General features: G+C 41.8%; 1 protein-coding gene across 2 annotated transcripts in view; it reads right to left on the bottom strand.

The window, feature by feature from the left end:
• Positions 1 to 1,596: 1,596 nt before the first annotated feature.
• mapk8ip1b (mitogen-activated protein kinase 8 interacting protein 1b) overlaps positions 1,597 to 13,766 on the bottom strand; it is a 76,283-nt gene continuing 64,113 nt past the window's right edge. For both annotated transcript variants that reach the window (XM_034679037.1, XM_034679045.1), the window contains exons 7-12: positions 11,929 to 12,110; positions 8,611 to 8,714; positions 8,306 to 8,422; positions 6,966 to 7,036; positions 6,648 to 6,746; positions 1,597 to 5,517 (exon numbers count right to left, since the gene is read on the bottom strand). In XM_034679037.1, coding sequence (XP_034534928.1) covers positions 5,445 to 5,517; positions 6,648 to 6,746; positions 6,966 to 7,036; positions 8,306 to 8,422; positions 8,611 to 8,714; positions 11,929 to 12,110 — 646 coding nt within the window. In that variant the 3' untranslated portion in view covers positions 1,597 to 5,444. The remainder of the gene's footprint in view (positions 5,518 to 6,647; positions 6,747 to 6,965; positions 7,037 to 8,305; positions 8,423 to 8,610; positions 8,715 to 11,928; positions 12,111 to 13,766) is intronic.

The raw sequence follows: 13,766 nt of genomic DNA, 5'->3' as shown, positions 1-13,766 counted from the left end.
ATTAGTTTCTCATTAGTTTCTCCTAAAATTCACTAGGAGAAATAGTTGAGACCATGACATGAGTCTTATTTGAGACTTAAATGAGAGATCTCATTAATGGCTCATTTTTTTCTCTTTTTTTTAAATATATTTTTGGCCTTTTTGCCTTTATTTGACAGGACAGCTGAAGAGAGACAGGAAATGTGGGGAGTAGTGAGCGGGGGAAGACATGCAGGAAATGGCTGACCGGCCAGGAATCGAACTGGCAACCCCTGCAATGAGGACTGTAGCCTCTGTATGTGGGGCGCTTAGACCACTAGGCCACCAGCGCTTCTGCCAATCAATCTCTTGAATTGTAACAATCTGGATAAATCTGGTCAGCCCTTTTGCAGCCCATATTTTAAATAAATGGTCTGTCATACCTGGGATGAAATCTCTATCTTTTGTAATTTCTCTGAAACACACTAAATCTTTGTGAAGTTGTTTTGTTCCAAACAGACTTGTAAAGGAAGGACCATAATGTGAAGTCAAAGAAGAGATAATTTCACATCTAAATATCTGATCTTGAAGTGGTTCAAATGTTTTAATGAGAATTGTAAGTTTGTGGACAATTGCATTGGAATCTTAATTTTACAGGGCACTATAAATGTTGATGAAAAGATGAGCTCAGGCTCTTTCTTTGCTCCATCTGAGCTCAACTTGAGACACAAAAACTGAGTCTGACAAAAACAAATGGATGAGGTTATATTGAGAGAGCTCCCTGATTTCTCCACCGGAGCTCAAAAGGAGTCACAACACCTGAGAAATACCTGAGAATCATTTCAGATTGAGACCAGATCTCCTTTTGAACTGAAAGGGAGACTAAGCTGAGACTTTTTGAAACTTTTTTTCTGGAGGCAAGAATGAGAAACAGGAGACATAAGCTATAGTCTCGTTTTAATTTCAAACAGATCTCATTGTTGTCTAGGAGTCATAAATGAAACACTTTTGAGATCTCCTCTCTAAATTTCTTTTCCTATGGGATTCCTCTTCATCTTCATCTTTCTAACCGAGGCCTGGAGGTTTTGTGTTAAACTGACTCCACCTTGACTAAGGCCCCGGTTCCAGCTGAAGAAAAACAGCCCCAAAGCATGATGCTGCCCCCACCATGCTTCTCTGTGGGTCTGGTGTTCTTTATGTGATGTGCAGTGTTGTTTTTATGACAAACATACCTTTTAGAATTATGGCCAAAAAGTACAACCTTGGTTTCATCAGACCATAAAACATTTCCCACATGCTTTTGGGAGACTTCATGCATGTTTTTTCACCATCACCGCTCCCTCTATCTCTTACTCTCCTCTATCACTCTTTCCAGACCCAACTCGGTCTCAGCAGATGGCTGTCTAACATGAGTCTGGTTCTGCTCGAGGTTTCTGCCTGTTAAAGGAAGTTTTCCTGGACACTGTAACTAGCTAAATGCTGTGAGGTGCAATGCTCATGGTGGATTAAGGTGGGGTCAGACTGAGTCTTATCCTGTCTGCTTAATTTGACATATAGTATAGTATAGTATAGTGTAGGCGTGTTAAAAGTAGGTGTGTGTAAGTGCTGTAGAGGTAATAACGACAGGACACCGCAGACTCTGCATTAAAATCTTTAAATAAAGAAAAATTCACACCTAAAAAATTCCAAAATAAAGAGAAATGTCACATACTACATCTGAATCAATACAGTGTTAAATTTATAATTACAGATATTAAATCATTTATTTATATATGGCATGTCTATACTCCCTTCGTATAGCCCCCACTTCTTTACATTGTCTCCTGTCTGCCTGATTGGCTTCTGAGAGGGGAACTCATAGAAAAGTCAGTCTTGATCTCTTGATAAAAACACGATGGCTTTGATCGGCACCAAGCAGACAACTCATTTGAATGATTCTCGTTTGAAAAAGAAACAAACTATGGGGGACTGGTGACATGGCTGAATGACAATTTCCACATCCTTAATCAATCTCTTGTTGACAAGCATGTTGGTTTAAATACAGGTGAAATTAAATAATCTGTTAGAAATTAAAGTCAGTGATAAATGAAGTAGGAAGCTCACTTTTTGTGTGCTTTCTCACTGCAGAAAAACGACTGTCTTGTACCTGTGCTGGACCCGGGGTGATTCAAAACATACGGCGACACTTTGGTTTTCTGTTCTCATCATGTGGGCCCAAGCTTACTCCGGAAACGTCTTCTGAAGAACGACAGATTCAGCTGATGAGGTCATCGGAGAAGCATGATGTGAAGGATAATCTATCTTTGCACTATTTCACACGCACAGTTAAACTAATCTTTGCACCACAGGTACAGTGCAGCATTTTTTTGGCAGTGGAAAAAGCACAAGTCACATCAAACATACTTCCACGTCCCTATTCTGCATTCAAACTCTGAAACTCAACACACACTCCATGGCAACTCCTTTAAATGTTGTGATAAAGTCGACTGAGGAAGGTCACAATGATCTGATGAAGAAGAGGCACTACTAGTAAAGATATGAAGACACCAGAGTTTTAATTTGCTCCCTTTATAGCACCCGTACCTTCTGCTCCAAACATCACTGCCTTATTATCTTCTCGCTTTAGCGCACTGAGAGCGTTTCATGATTCTGAAGTGGAGACCAGGAGGAGCACGGCTCTAGACCACCACATAAAGGAGATTTGTATGTTTGAACTTTAGCTGCTGAAGAGCCAAAGTTGATTTTTTTTTAATATGTTCTCCACTGATTTCAGTCCTAGTACGACATGGTAAAAAGCGCAGTGTGTCTGGCATTAGACCCGGGATTAATGACTAATAAGGCTTTACTGTGTGGGGTCGTTTAGCTTAGCACTACCAAAAGAAGCTGCTGAAAGTTCTACAGGAGGAATCCTCACTCGTTCACTCATTGCACGGTTTTATTTTCATCAAGGACAAGTGATGCTAAGTGCATTCCAGAAGTAAGATGTAACTCAAGACGAAACATGTCTGAATTTTATTGTCTGCACTTCAATTCCCTAAATGCTCTTTAACCTCTAGGTATGCAATTAATTTGGACATTGCATCCTGATCTCGGTCCTGCTATGTTAGTCTCTATTCATTCTCTGTCTGACTGTAGCACACTGCTGATTTAAGCCTCTCATTTTTAACTGAAGTAGGGTTTGTTTGGGAATTGCTGTGTTACCTTTAGCATTTTGCACCACTTAGTGTCGGCTATATGTTGCCTTTTTCTGCTGCAAGTTCTCTCTTTGACTTTGACCTTGTTTGAGGGCAAGCTGTGAAGAAAATCAAATGTTTTATGCTCCCCAAAGATTCTTAATCACTGGATCAGTTTCTCAAGAATCAATCTTATATGAGAAATCAATAACTGTATCCATGAGATATTAAAAAGAAGAGAAAGACAACCCAGGCTGATATATTTAACTCATTTGAAACATTTCAGAAGGCTGAAAAGTTTGGACACACCTTCTCATTCAATGGTTTTTATTTATTTGAATTCTTTTCAGCATTGTAGATTAATACTGAAGACATCAAAACTATGAAATAATCTGGTTTTGCCATAATCTGGATTACAACAGTCGTCAAATAGGGCTATCCATTGTGTACTAACCCTACCTCTGAAGAAGGCAAGTCATTCTACAAATGAACTCTTGACAAGGCTCATGTTAATTAGAAACCACTCCAGGAGACCACTTCATGAAGCAGACTGAGAGAATACCAAGAGTGTGCAAAGCTGTCATGAAGGAAAAAGGGGGCTACTTTACAGAATCTAAAGTATAAAACATATTCTGCTTTGTTCAACACTTTTGTCTTCATTAAATAATTCCATATATGTTCTTTTATAGTTTTGATGTCTTCAGTATTAATCTACAGTGTTTACAATAATTAAAATAAATAGAAACCCTTGATTGAGAAGGTGTTTCCAAACTTTTGACTGGTAGTGTATATGCTGCGTTTTTCTGCTGCAAGTTATTTCTTTAACTTTGACCTTGTTTGAGGGCAAGCTGTGAAGAAAACCAACTCCTGAATGCTTCCTAATCAGTGGATCAGTTTCTCAAGAATCCCTCTCATATGAGAAATCAATAAATGTATCAATGAGATATTAAAAAGAAGAGAAAGACAACTCCTCAGAGCCCTCACTGATGTATTTAACTCATTTGAAAAACTTTTGAAAACATTGCAGAGTCCTCAACAGATGTCTTCCTAGGAATATAACTTGATGATTGATCAGTTGAATCAATGCATTTATTCATTGTTTCAACTTTGGGGGCTCTTACACACCCTCAAGTGTTGAAAAAGCCAATGCATTAGTGCAAAAAGCTGCAGTTCCTCAAGTATCCACTTGGGGCTGGCTGCAAAAGCTAAATAATCCCCATTAGGTCTGATGTTAAAATGTCCAATAACTGAATGCCTGCTTCAAAAAGCTGATTTGGTCTCAATAGCTCATTAAATCTTAGAATCTATTTGGAGTTATGCACACATTTGCATATCAAAGGGTGCTGCAGGGTTGACAGAAAGAGGATGTATTATTGCTGTTTGCCAGGAGGCTTGAGCCCGCTGCAACTCCTCCCTCTTGCAGATTTCTAGATGCATCAAAAGCATCGGATGAGTCAGCGTTTCTATTGTTGAGACTGTCATCTCTGGGCTTCAAAAACGCCTCTTCAGAGACCAACGGGTGAGACTACGTCCATGTCCTGCACAGTCTATGGCTTCACCTTGTAGTGTGCACAGCTCATGCCTCATGAGATAACAGAAGCTGCTGTTTCCACTGATGTTACAGATAAGTCTTCTGATATTAAACTTCTAATGAAATGTGGAGATTTTACAGCTAGAAATACAAAGAGCATCACTTGTGTCCGGAGTGTTTCAGGGTGGATTTTTTTTTCGTTGTTGTCTCTGAACAATGTGAGTATCACCTTCATATGAGGTGTGCTAAAAGGATGAACTTCACTGTTCCTACATGGATTTGTTTTACTAAGTGTACATTTTCAGTGTGAGGATGTTAATCTGTAAATATACACCTTCCTTTGTCTCAGACTAAACCAATCATGTGTTCATTCTCCCTCACCTCCGCTGCAGTTCTTCCTCTAATAAGAGTTCACGCTGGTTCAGTTCGGTACGGCTCCTGGGCTTTCAGTGTTTCATCAGCCGAGACGATGCTACAGGCTAACTAGCGCTGCCAAGGCTGCGGTGATACAATGTTTGTGCTTTCCACAGGCAGCCTGTGATAACCGCTTCATTACTGACTCCATTTTGCATATTTCTTTTCCTCCTTTGGCTCATTTTCATCTCTTCCCTCTGAGCAAACCACAGTACCAACACTTGATCATCCTGTCCTTTCCTGTTTGTCAGATGTGTTAATTTTCAGTTTGTCTTTTTTTTTGTATGCTTAGATATGTCTGTCCTTCATGCAGAGTTATGTTATGATACAGTGTACTGTACAGGGCTGTGGTTGAAGGCAGGGCGGGGCTATTCCAGGTAGATGTCCTCTGTGGGGCACGAGAACTCCACAAACTCTTTGTAGTACAACTGGAAAGCTTTCCTGAAAGACAGAGATGAACAATTTAATCATTTATAGACCTCACTAAAAGCACACAACATGATCCACTTTCAGTACCCACTGTGCAGTCAAAGCTGCACTCCATCTTAAAGCTAGCTCTGCTCCGTTATCTTAAATATCTCCTGTAAGATATAGGTTTCAGGTTTTGTCTGGCTATAAATTACTGGACCTTATTGTTGCTTCTTCTGGTTTTGCAGAGCGGTGACCCAAAGCACTCTAGTGTTGGTGTTATTGAAGTTCAAGAAAATTGGAATGGTGGTTTGATGTTCTATGTTCTTGAGTAAGGGTCAATTTTTGGGACAAAGCTGTTCCTCTTAAGGCTGGTTTATACTTCTGCATCGCCCCTACGCAGCAGTGGTCGATGCGGACATGAGCACCACATACTACATACGAGTCGGTCGCCTGTTTTCAGCCCTGCTATGATCTCTGTTTACTTTTCCACAGAGATTCAGAGTGTGTTCTGTTAATCTACAGCTGATACATGTTGCTGTTTATCATACAGACATGATTACATGAAGAATAGAGAGGAGGAGATGAAATACACGGCCGATGTTAGGGGATCCCAGAGGTGCTATAAATGCAGGAAATACAATGCCGCTGAGCGGACCAATCACAGGGCTTGCAGTCCGCGTCCATTCGACGCATAGTTATACCTTGGAGGAGGTGCACGTCAGCTACATGCATAGATGTATAAATCAGGCTTTATGTCTTTGCATTATTTATCTTATTGATGGAACAGCTAATAAAAATCTCCATCAAACATCCCTTAAACAGTCAAATGTATCACTCAAGAATCTTTGCTGTAGAACATGCAGTCGTGGTTTCAAGCATTTAAAATAACAGAAACAATCAACCTGTATGCTGATGATGTCACTTACTTTAGAAGGTCTTGCAGAGGCACTAACATTAAAGCTCCTGTGAGGAGTTTTTTACTGGTTGTGAAACAGATTGAGACTGATTCTGTAATTTTTAATACCCAAAACTGCTGCTAGCTAAAAAGCTGAACAGAGTGTCCCTGTCTCACGTAGCGTCTGTATGTGTCGGCAGAGTTAAATCTCTTCCACATGAAGAAATTAAGTCTTTGAGATAATATAAAAGAAGGCTCAACTCACCCTATTGACTCTGCGAGAGGTTTGGTGGAGTTTTCAGACACAAACACATGACAGGCAAATCTCTGGTCTGCTGGATGTTTCGTGATGAAACCAAAATATCTGCAGAGAAGACGAGGAAACAAATGAAGTACTCCAAACATGGATAATTATATTTTCATCTTCTTTAATTCGTGAATGTGTTGGTTTTTTTTGGTATAAATTAATCATGTTACAATCATACATTTGATTGTTCCCATTTAATCAGCAGCAAAAGCAACAAGTGTGTGTGGTAAAAATGGCTTCAAGGTTCAAGTTTCAGGTTTGTCTGCGGTCACTTACTTGCTGTTTTTGGGATGGTATCCACAGAAAGAGACGTTCTTTAGCTGGAAGAAGTGATTGCACTCGTTGCTCTGTGAGGAGGACAAACACAAACAAGAGGCAGAATAAACGTCTGGTACCAAAGTGTAAAATCAAGAAGACACTTTGCACTGCACTCAAGGGAGCAATAATTGACCCGTGCACATGACCTCTTTTTGGTATCATTGAAGCATCAACACTCTCTATATCTATTGACTTCACAAAGATCTTTACTTGGGATATTAGTGTTGATTCCAATTGTCCAGTGAGCTCAACTATCTTATTAAATATCTGATATTGTTTGTAATACACCAAAACAATTTACCATTTCATGAGTGAAGTGAAGAGCCTCATGTGACGCAACAATTAAAGAGTTTGTATTATGCATTTTTAATATTTTAAAAACAAATGTGAAGTTAACTATAAAACGTGGGCAAAGTTTTCACAGTGATGGAATAATCCCTGGATGGGACTGCAGGCTGCATGAATTGAGCGAGATCAACACATATTTCCTCAAACCGTGACATCACCGGCTGAGTGAATCTCCTTAAAAGGGGCAACTATGTCATTTTAAAAAGAGAAACACAACTTTGGTGCATGGCAACACTGAAGGAGGCTCCCAGAATGCTGGGGGAGGTTCTTAAAGAGACAGTAGCAGTGAAGCGTTTCAGGCTGTAACAAGGGGTTTTAAAGCCAGCAGCCTGAGATCAATGAATCATTTGTTGAGTTGGAAATCATGTAAAGCCGTCACAAAGATATCAGCGGGACAACATAAAACCTTAAAAATATGAGCATAATAATCTTCTAGAAAGACCTCAAGGAGCAGTTTTTATTCAAAACCATCGACCCAAGCAAAGTAGATTTAACAGTAATAATTACAACCTTTAACGTTTGAGCAGCTCTCATAATCCAAGCAACACAGTGCTTCAGAAAGGAACAAAATAAAACAGAGGGGTCATGAAACCAACAGCAATAACACAGATTACAAATATCACAAATACTGTCTCTTCATTATATCTAAAAGTCACAGTTTGAAGTACCATCAGAGGAAATGTGAGGCCTTGAAATTTCACAAAGGTCAGAGCAGTTTGTTTAAACAGAAGTCTCTTCTCTAAATGAACAAACAGCCAATCAGAGAACATGCCCTGACTGTCTTATCTGCTTTAACACACTGTGTCTGCAGTCCCTACAGACTGCCACATGAGGGCGACATGACTCCAACCTTTTAGTGGGACTCTTTTTTTCTCTGTGACTGAACCTCAAGAAGCTGCTCTTCATTTTGTTTACATAAGACACAAAAAAAAAGACAGAGAGAGTCTTACTCTGTCACAGGCGTAATAATCCTCCTGAACTGAAAGCTTGATGCCTTTCACGTTGATCTCCAGGAGGCAGGAGGAAGGCGGGTTGTACTTCACTGTCATCCTTCTGTTGGTGGCGATCTGGAGGATGTAACATAAAAACATGATTATGCATTTCAACTTGAATCAAGGTTTGTTGTTGATGTTAGAAGGAAAGATGTATAAAAGCTTCATTATGTGCACAATAATGGAAATGCAGAAACTCTCCTGTGATGTCAGTGTTTGAAACCTATACTCAAAGATGCATACAATCATGCTTCATACTGTACCTTCTGCATAGCTGCACACAGGACATCGTTCCCTTTGTGGAACGGCACTTGAACCGAGCCCAGGAACTTCAGTCTGTATCTGTCCATCCATTCACTGCTCTTCACTGCACAGGACAGAGAGGCAAACGTGGAATAAGAAAGGTACAGAGGGAACAATAATCAGAGGTGACAATTCAAGACGACAGGAAGATGCAGCAGTGAGAATTGCATGGCTTTTTTCCCCCACAACACCAGGGCAATAGCACAAAAGAACTCAGGAACTCATAATCTTCGACCTCAGGATCTCTTATTACTCTTTGTTCCGAGGGTCAGGACTGAACTTGGAAAAAAGGGCCTTCAGGTTTGCTGCTCCCTCGACCTGGAGTCCCTTACAAAAGGATCTGAAACTTTGAATGCTTTGAAGCGGTCCTTGGAGGCTGATGCATTTGTCTGCAGATGTTTTGTTGAAATGTCACTCGTGCTGTTCTTCTGGAGGTATTTGTTGTGTAGCTGTTGTGTGCGTCTTCTATTTGTGTTTATGTCTGTTGTAACTTTGTAACTTTGTAGCTGTGCTGCTGCCTATCTTGGCCAGGACTCTCTTTGAAAAGAGATTTTTAATCTCAATGAGCATTTCCTGGTTAATTAAAGGTTATAATAAAGGTTATAATAGCACATCTTTAGGGGTTAATAGAGTTGTTGATGAGCCCATTTTCTCTGGCTTTACCACTATCTATACATACATGTGACAGAGTTTTACCAGAAGGGTAGAAAGACCTTTGCCCCAGGCGGAGGAGTTTAAGTATCTCGGGGTCTTGTTCACGAGTGAGGGGAAAAGGGAGCGGGAGATTGACAGACGGATCGGGGCGGCGTCTGCAGTGATGCGGGCGCTGTACCGGTCTGTCGTGGTGAAGAGAGAGCTGAGCCAGAAGGCAAAGCTCTCAATTTACCGGTCAATCTACGTTCCGACCCTCATCTATGGTCACGAGGTGTGGGTAGTGACCGAAAGAACGAGATCGCGAATACAAGCGGCCGAAATGAGCTTTCTCCACAGGGTGTCTGGGCTCAGCCTTAGAGAGAGGGTCAGGAGCTCGGACATCCGGGAGAGGCTCAAAGTAGAGCCGCTGCTCCTCCGGATCGAGAGGAGCCAGATGAGGTGGTTCGGGCATCTGGTTAGGATGCCTCCCGGGCGTCTCCCTGGGGAGGTGTTTCGGGCGTGTTCGACTGGGAGGAGGCCACGGGGAAGGCCCAGGACACGCTGGCGAGACTATGTCTCTCAGCTGGCCTGGGAGCGCCTCGGTATCCTCCCAGAAGAGCTGGTGGAAGTGGCCGGGGAGAGGAGTGTCTGGGCTTCCCTGCTGAGGCTGCTGCCCCCGCGACCCGGACCCGGATAAGCGGAGGAAGGTGGATGGATGGTAGAAAGACCCAGAGGCTGCATTTCTCCCCGAAGATCACAGCCCTGGTCCTGGATAATCTTTAAGAGGTGTCCTGTCTAAAATACATCACTAACTGTGACTATGAGAGGACGTCCATGTCATCGCTCTGGTTCTTTGCAGAGGTGGATTTCTACACATTGAATCATGTGCGTTTGTAACCTTTGTTACTTCCTTTAAAACAAGTCTTCAAACTTTGGAAACAATGTCTCTTTTTGTAGTATGGACCACAAACCAATGATCATATTCCTTTTACATCAAACTAAGCAGCAGGTACACATAATTAACTGGAACAAAGTATTTAAAATGTATTTCTTCTCCTGATTGTTACTAAATCATCTTTCAAATGATAATCAATCAACATTTCATTAATTCTTGTAACAGATGAAATATGACACCCTGACTCTCATCTCTGACTTTGTATCATCTTTGCTGTTGCTGCGTTCTGCTATGACCTCCCTCTGCTTCGTCTCTTTGTAAAAGAAGCCTCTGAATATGAATTACTTCTATATTTAGATGCTCTCAGCAACACTAGCGTGCAGTGACTCAAAAGCAGCACGTGTGTACTTGTGTACTGAGAGTGGAAAATTCTAAAAACAAAACATGAGCTGGCCTACTTCAGCTCATTGTTTATATTTGGTCAGTGATCTCGACTTCACTGGAACTCAAGTAGTAAAGTAAAGTGACACAGAGACAAGACCTGCGACACTCCCAGCTACACGTATTTACCTGCAGCTTTCAAAATAAATTCAAATAAACATCAGTTTTATTTGAAATGCTGAAACTTAACACAGGAGTGTTCTGTTGTTAAGTCAACCTTCTTTAAGTTTAGACTCATAGCTAAAGCAAAGGCGTGTCTACCTCCTAACGAGGGTGATACTTTTATAACATCTCTTCTTGAATATTAGAACTCTTTGTATGTGAGCTTAGACCAGTCTTCCATTAAACAGAAGGACCACATCACACCTGTGCTGCTCTCAATTGATTGGAAGTTTGTCGTTGACCTTTGAGGCTCTTACACGGGACTTCCACCAGATCCGTGTCCGGTCCGTCTCCGATCCACTGCAGTCCGGCTCCGTGCTCTCTCATCCGTCAACACCCACCAGTTGCGTTTTCAGAATTCAGCACAGAGCAGGACTGTCGGACAGCTGGAGTCATGTGACCGAGGTTTTCCCACAGTAATCACTGAATCAAGGATTCTCCTCCTCCTCCTCCTCATCCATGTTGTCCTTCTGGTCCTCTGAAAACCTCTGACCTGTTGACTCCAGGCCTGGCTCCGCTCATCATGACTTTGGTTTGTTGTTGTAGTTAAGTGAAATACGATCTGGTGATAACACAGAGTGTTTTATTCTGAAAATTAACCAGATGTTTTCACTTTGTTTTGGTGAAACCTGACTTCCTGTCCCGCTCCATCTGCTCTGTTGAGATTGATGCGTCGTGCTCCGGCATCCGGAGAAAACAGAAGTCTTGTGTATCTGATCCGTTGTGTTCTGACCTGCCGGATCAGAGATGCAGCCGGAACGCAATGGAGCAGATCCAGTGGAAGTTAACACATTGACCAGAATTGAAACCTATCAGATCCGGTGCCGTGATGGATCGGAGACGGATCAGAGACAGATCTGGTGGAATTTGGCCTGTAATGAGGCGCTGCCTTACTTAGTTGAACCTCTCCATGTCCATACTGCAGCTAAAGCGCAAAGGTTAGCCAATCAGCTGCTCCTTAATGTGCCTAAAACTCACCTGAATACCAGGGGCGGTCGAGCCTCTGCAGTAGTCGCCAGTCAAAAAAGGTCTGCTCTCATTCTTGAATGTTTAAAATAATAGTTAAAGACCCATCTTTTCTCATTGGTCTTTCTTTTTATATAAGTAGTTTTATATAAATATGAGGCATCATTGTGTCTGGTTGTACCTTCGGTGCTTTTTTCGCTGTCCGAGTCCTTGGCCACCTCTATGGCGTAGTACGCTGGGAAGATCCCACGTGCACCGGTCCGCATGTTGTAGCCCTCGTACCAGTAGTCCTCTGACTGCACCTCCACCAGCAGCGGATCATCCACCTCCAGCTCCAACTCATCGTCATGTCGAGGGACAAACCTGTGGAGACGGATGTGGTTATGTAGAGGATCTGAGGGACCTGGAAGGCTTATCATCGTCTCTGCAACCATGAATGCTTTTCATGTATGACTGTATGACTGTATGTTGGAAAATCATGCAGAGGGTTTCAAACTGCTTGTCCCTGTAGACTTGGAAAAAGACTTAAAAAAATGTTGCATGGAAAAAGTAAAGCACCATCTAAACCATGCATTATACACTCTTTAAATAAACCATCTTTTTGCACATTTTATGCCTTTTCAATATGACAAAATCCCCCGAGCCTGATGGATGTGTGTTGTCACATTGGTCACGAAGGATAAATAACGTCTCTGCATCTTGATTTATCACAGCTGCTATCTGCTTTATGATCTAAGGCTGTAAATTACTTCACAGAATGTGGAAAAGAAACCTTTCCATCACTTTAAGTGAAGGCTCACCGCAGCATGATGACATAGATTTAGTAATAATTCATTATAAATACACATATAATTTATGTTTAATCTAGATAACCTTTAAACTGATAGGACACTGTGTGCCTTCAGCTATGCATGGCTGACGTCCTGCACCATCACTTGATCCCTCAGTGTACAGAGATGCTGCTTTTCACATGACTGCATTGCTGTTATTTTTGTTCCCCCTCTATGCATTTATCAGCCGGAGGTCTTCATCAGCAGCTGTAGCTGCACGCTGCCAGCTGGAGTGTGAACGTTACTGTGGAAACGTGAAGAAATGGAGCGTTTTCAGCATCGAGGAAAAAAAAAAAAAAAAAGGGGAGTGGAGTGTTAAAGGTAGCAACATCATGGAATTATCTGACGGACCAATCACTGCTGAGTGTAGTGTGGACAGAGTCGTAGCTGGTATTCAAAGCTAACTAGCCATGAACAGCTACTGTTTCAGAGCATGAGAGACGAGGAGTCTGGCTGAGTGTGGGCCTGTCAACATATGTAACCAACCAACCAACCAACCAACAGTTTTCCTTCCTCGTTAGGTTACAATCATGCATTTAAAAAAAACAGTGCTTTAGTACATACATAAATCTTGTGGAGTTGATTAAAAAGATGCTTCAATTTGAGACAAGCGACAAACGGAGACAGGGTGGCCCGAGTCTCTGCGAACTAGCTGTATCTCATGACTATCAGTGCTACTGTAGAGTGTGCTCAGCTACTGTACTGGTAGTTTGGCTGCATGGTGATAACATACACTACCAGTCAAAAGTTTGGAAACCAGAAAATGTTTATATTTTAGATTCTGTAAAGTAGCCCCCTTTTTCCTTCATGACAGCTTTGCACACTCTTGGTATTCTCTCAGTCTGCTTCATCTTTAGCAGACTAGACTACTGTAACGGGGTCTTTACAGGACTCCCTAAAAAGTCCATCAGACGGCTGCAGCTCATACAGAATGCTGCTGCTCGAGTCCTAACAAGGACCAAAAAAGTAGACCACATCACTCCAGTTTTTAGATCTCTACACTGGCTTCCTGTCTGTCAGAGAATAGACTTTAAAATCCTGCTGATGGTTTATAAAGCACTGAATGGTTTAGGCCCAAAATACATTGCTGATCTGCTGCTACTGTATGAACCACCTGGACCTCTGAGGTCATCAGGTCCTGGTCTGCTTTCAGTCCCTAGAGTCAGAAGGAAACATGGTGAAGCAGCGT

Source organism: Notolabrus celidotus, chromosome 3 (genome assembly GCF_009762535.1).
Source record: "Notolabrus celidotus isolate fNotCel1 chromosome 3, fNotCel1.pri, whole genome shotgun sequence".
In the NCBI taxonomy this organism is placed as follows: domain Eukaryota; kingdom Metazoa; phylum Chordata; class Actinopteri; order Labriformes; family Labridae; genus Notolabrus; species Notolabrus celidotus.
This window is presented reverse-complemented; position numbering and strand designations above follow the sequence as displayed.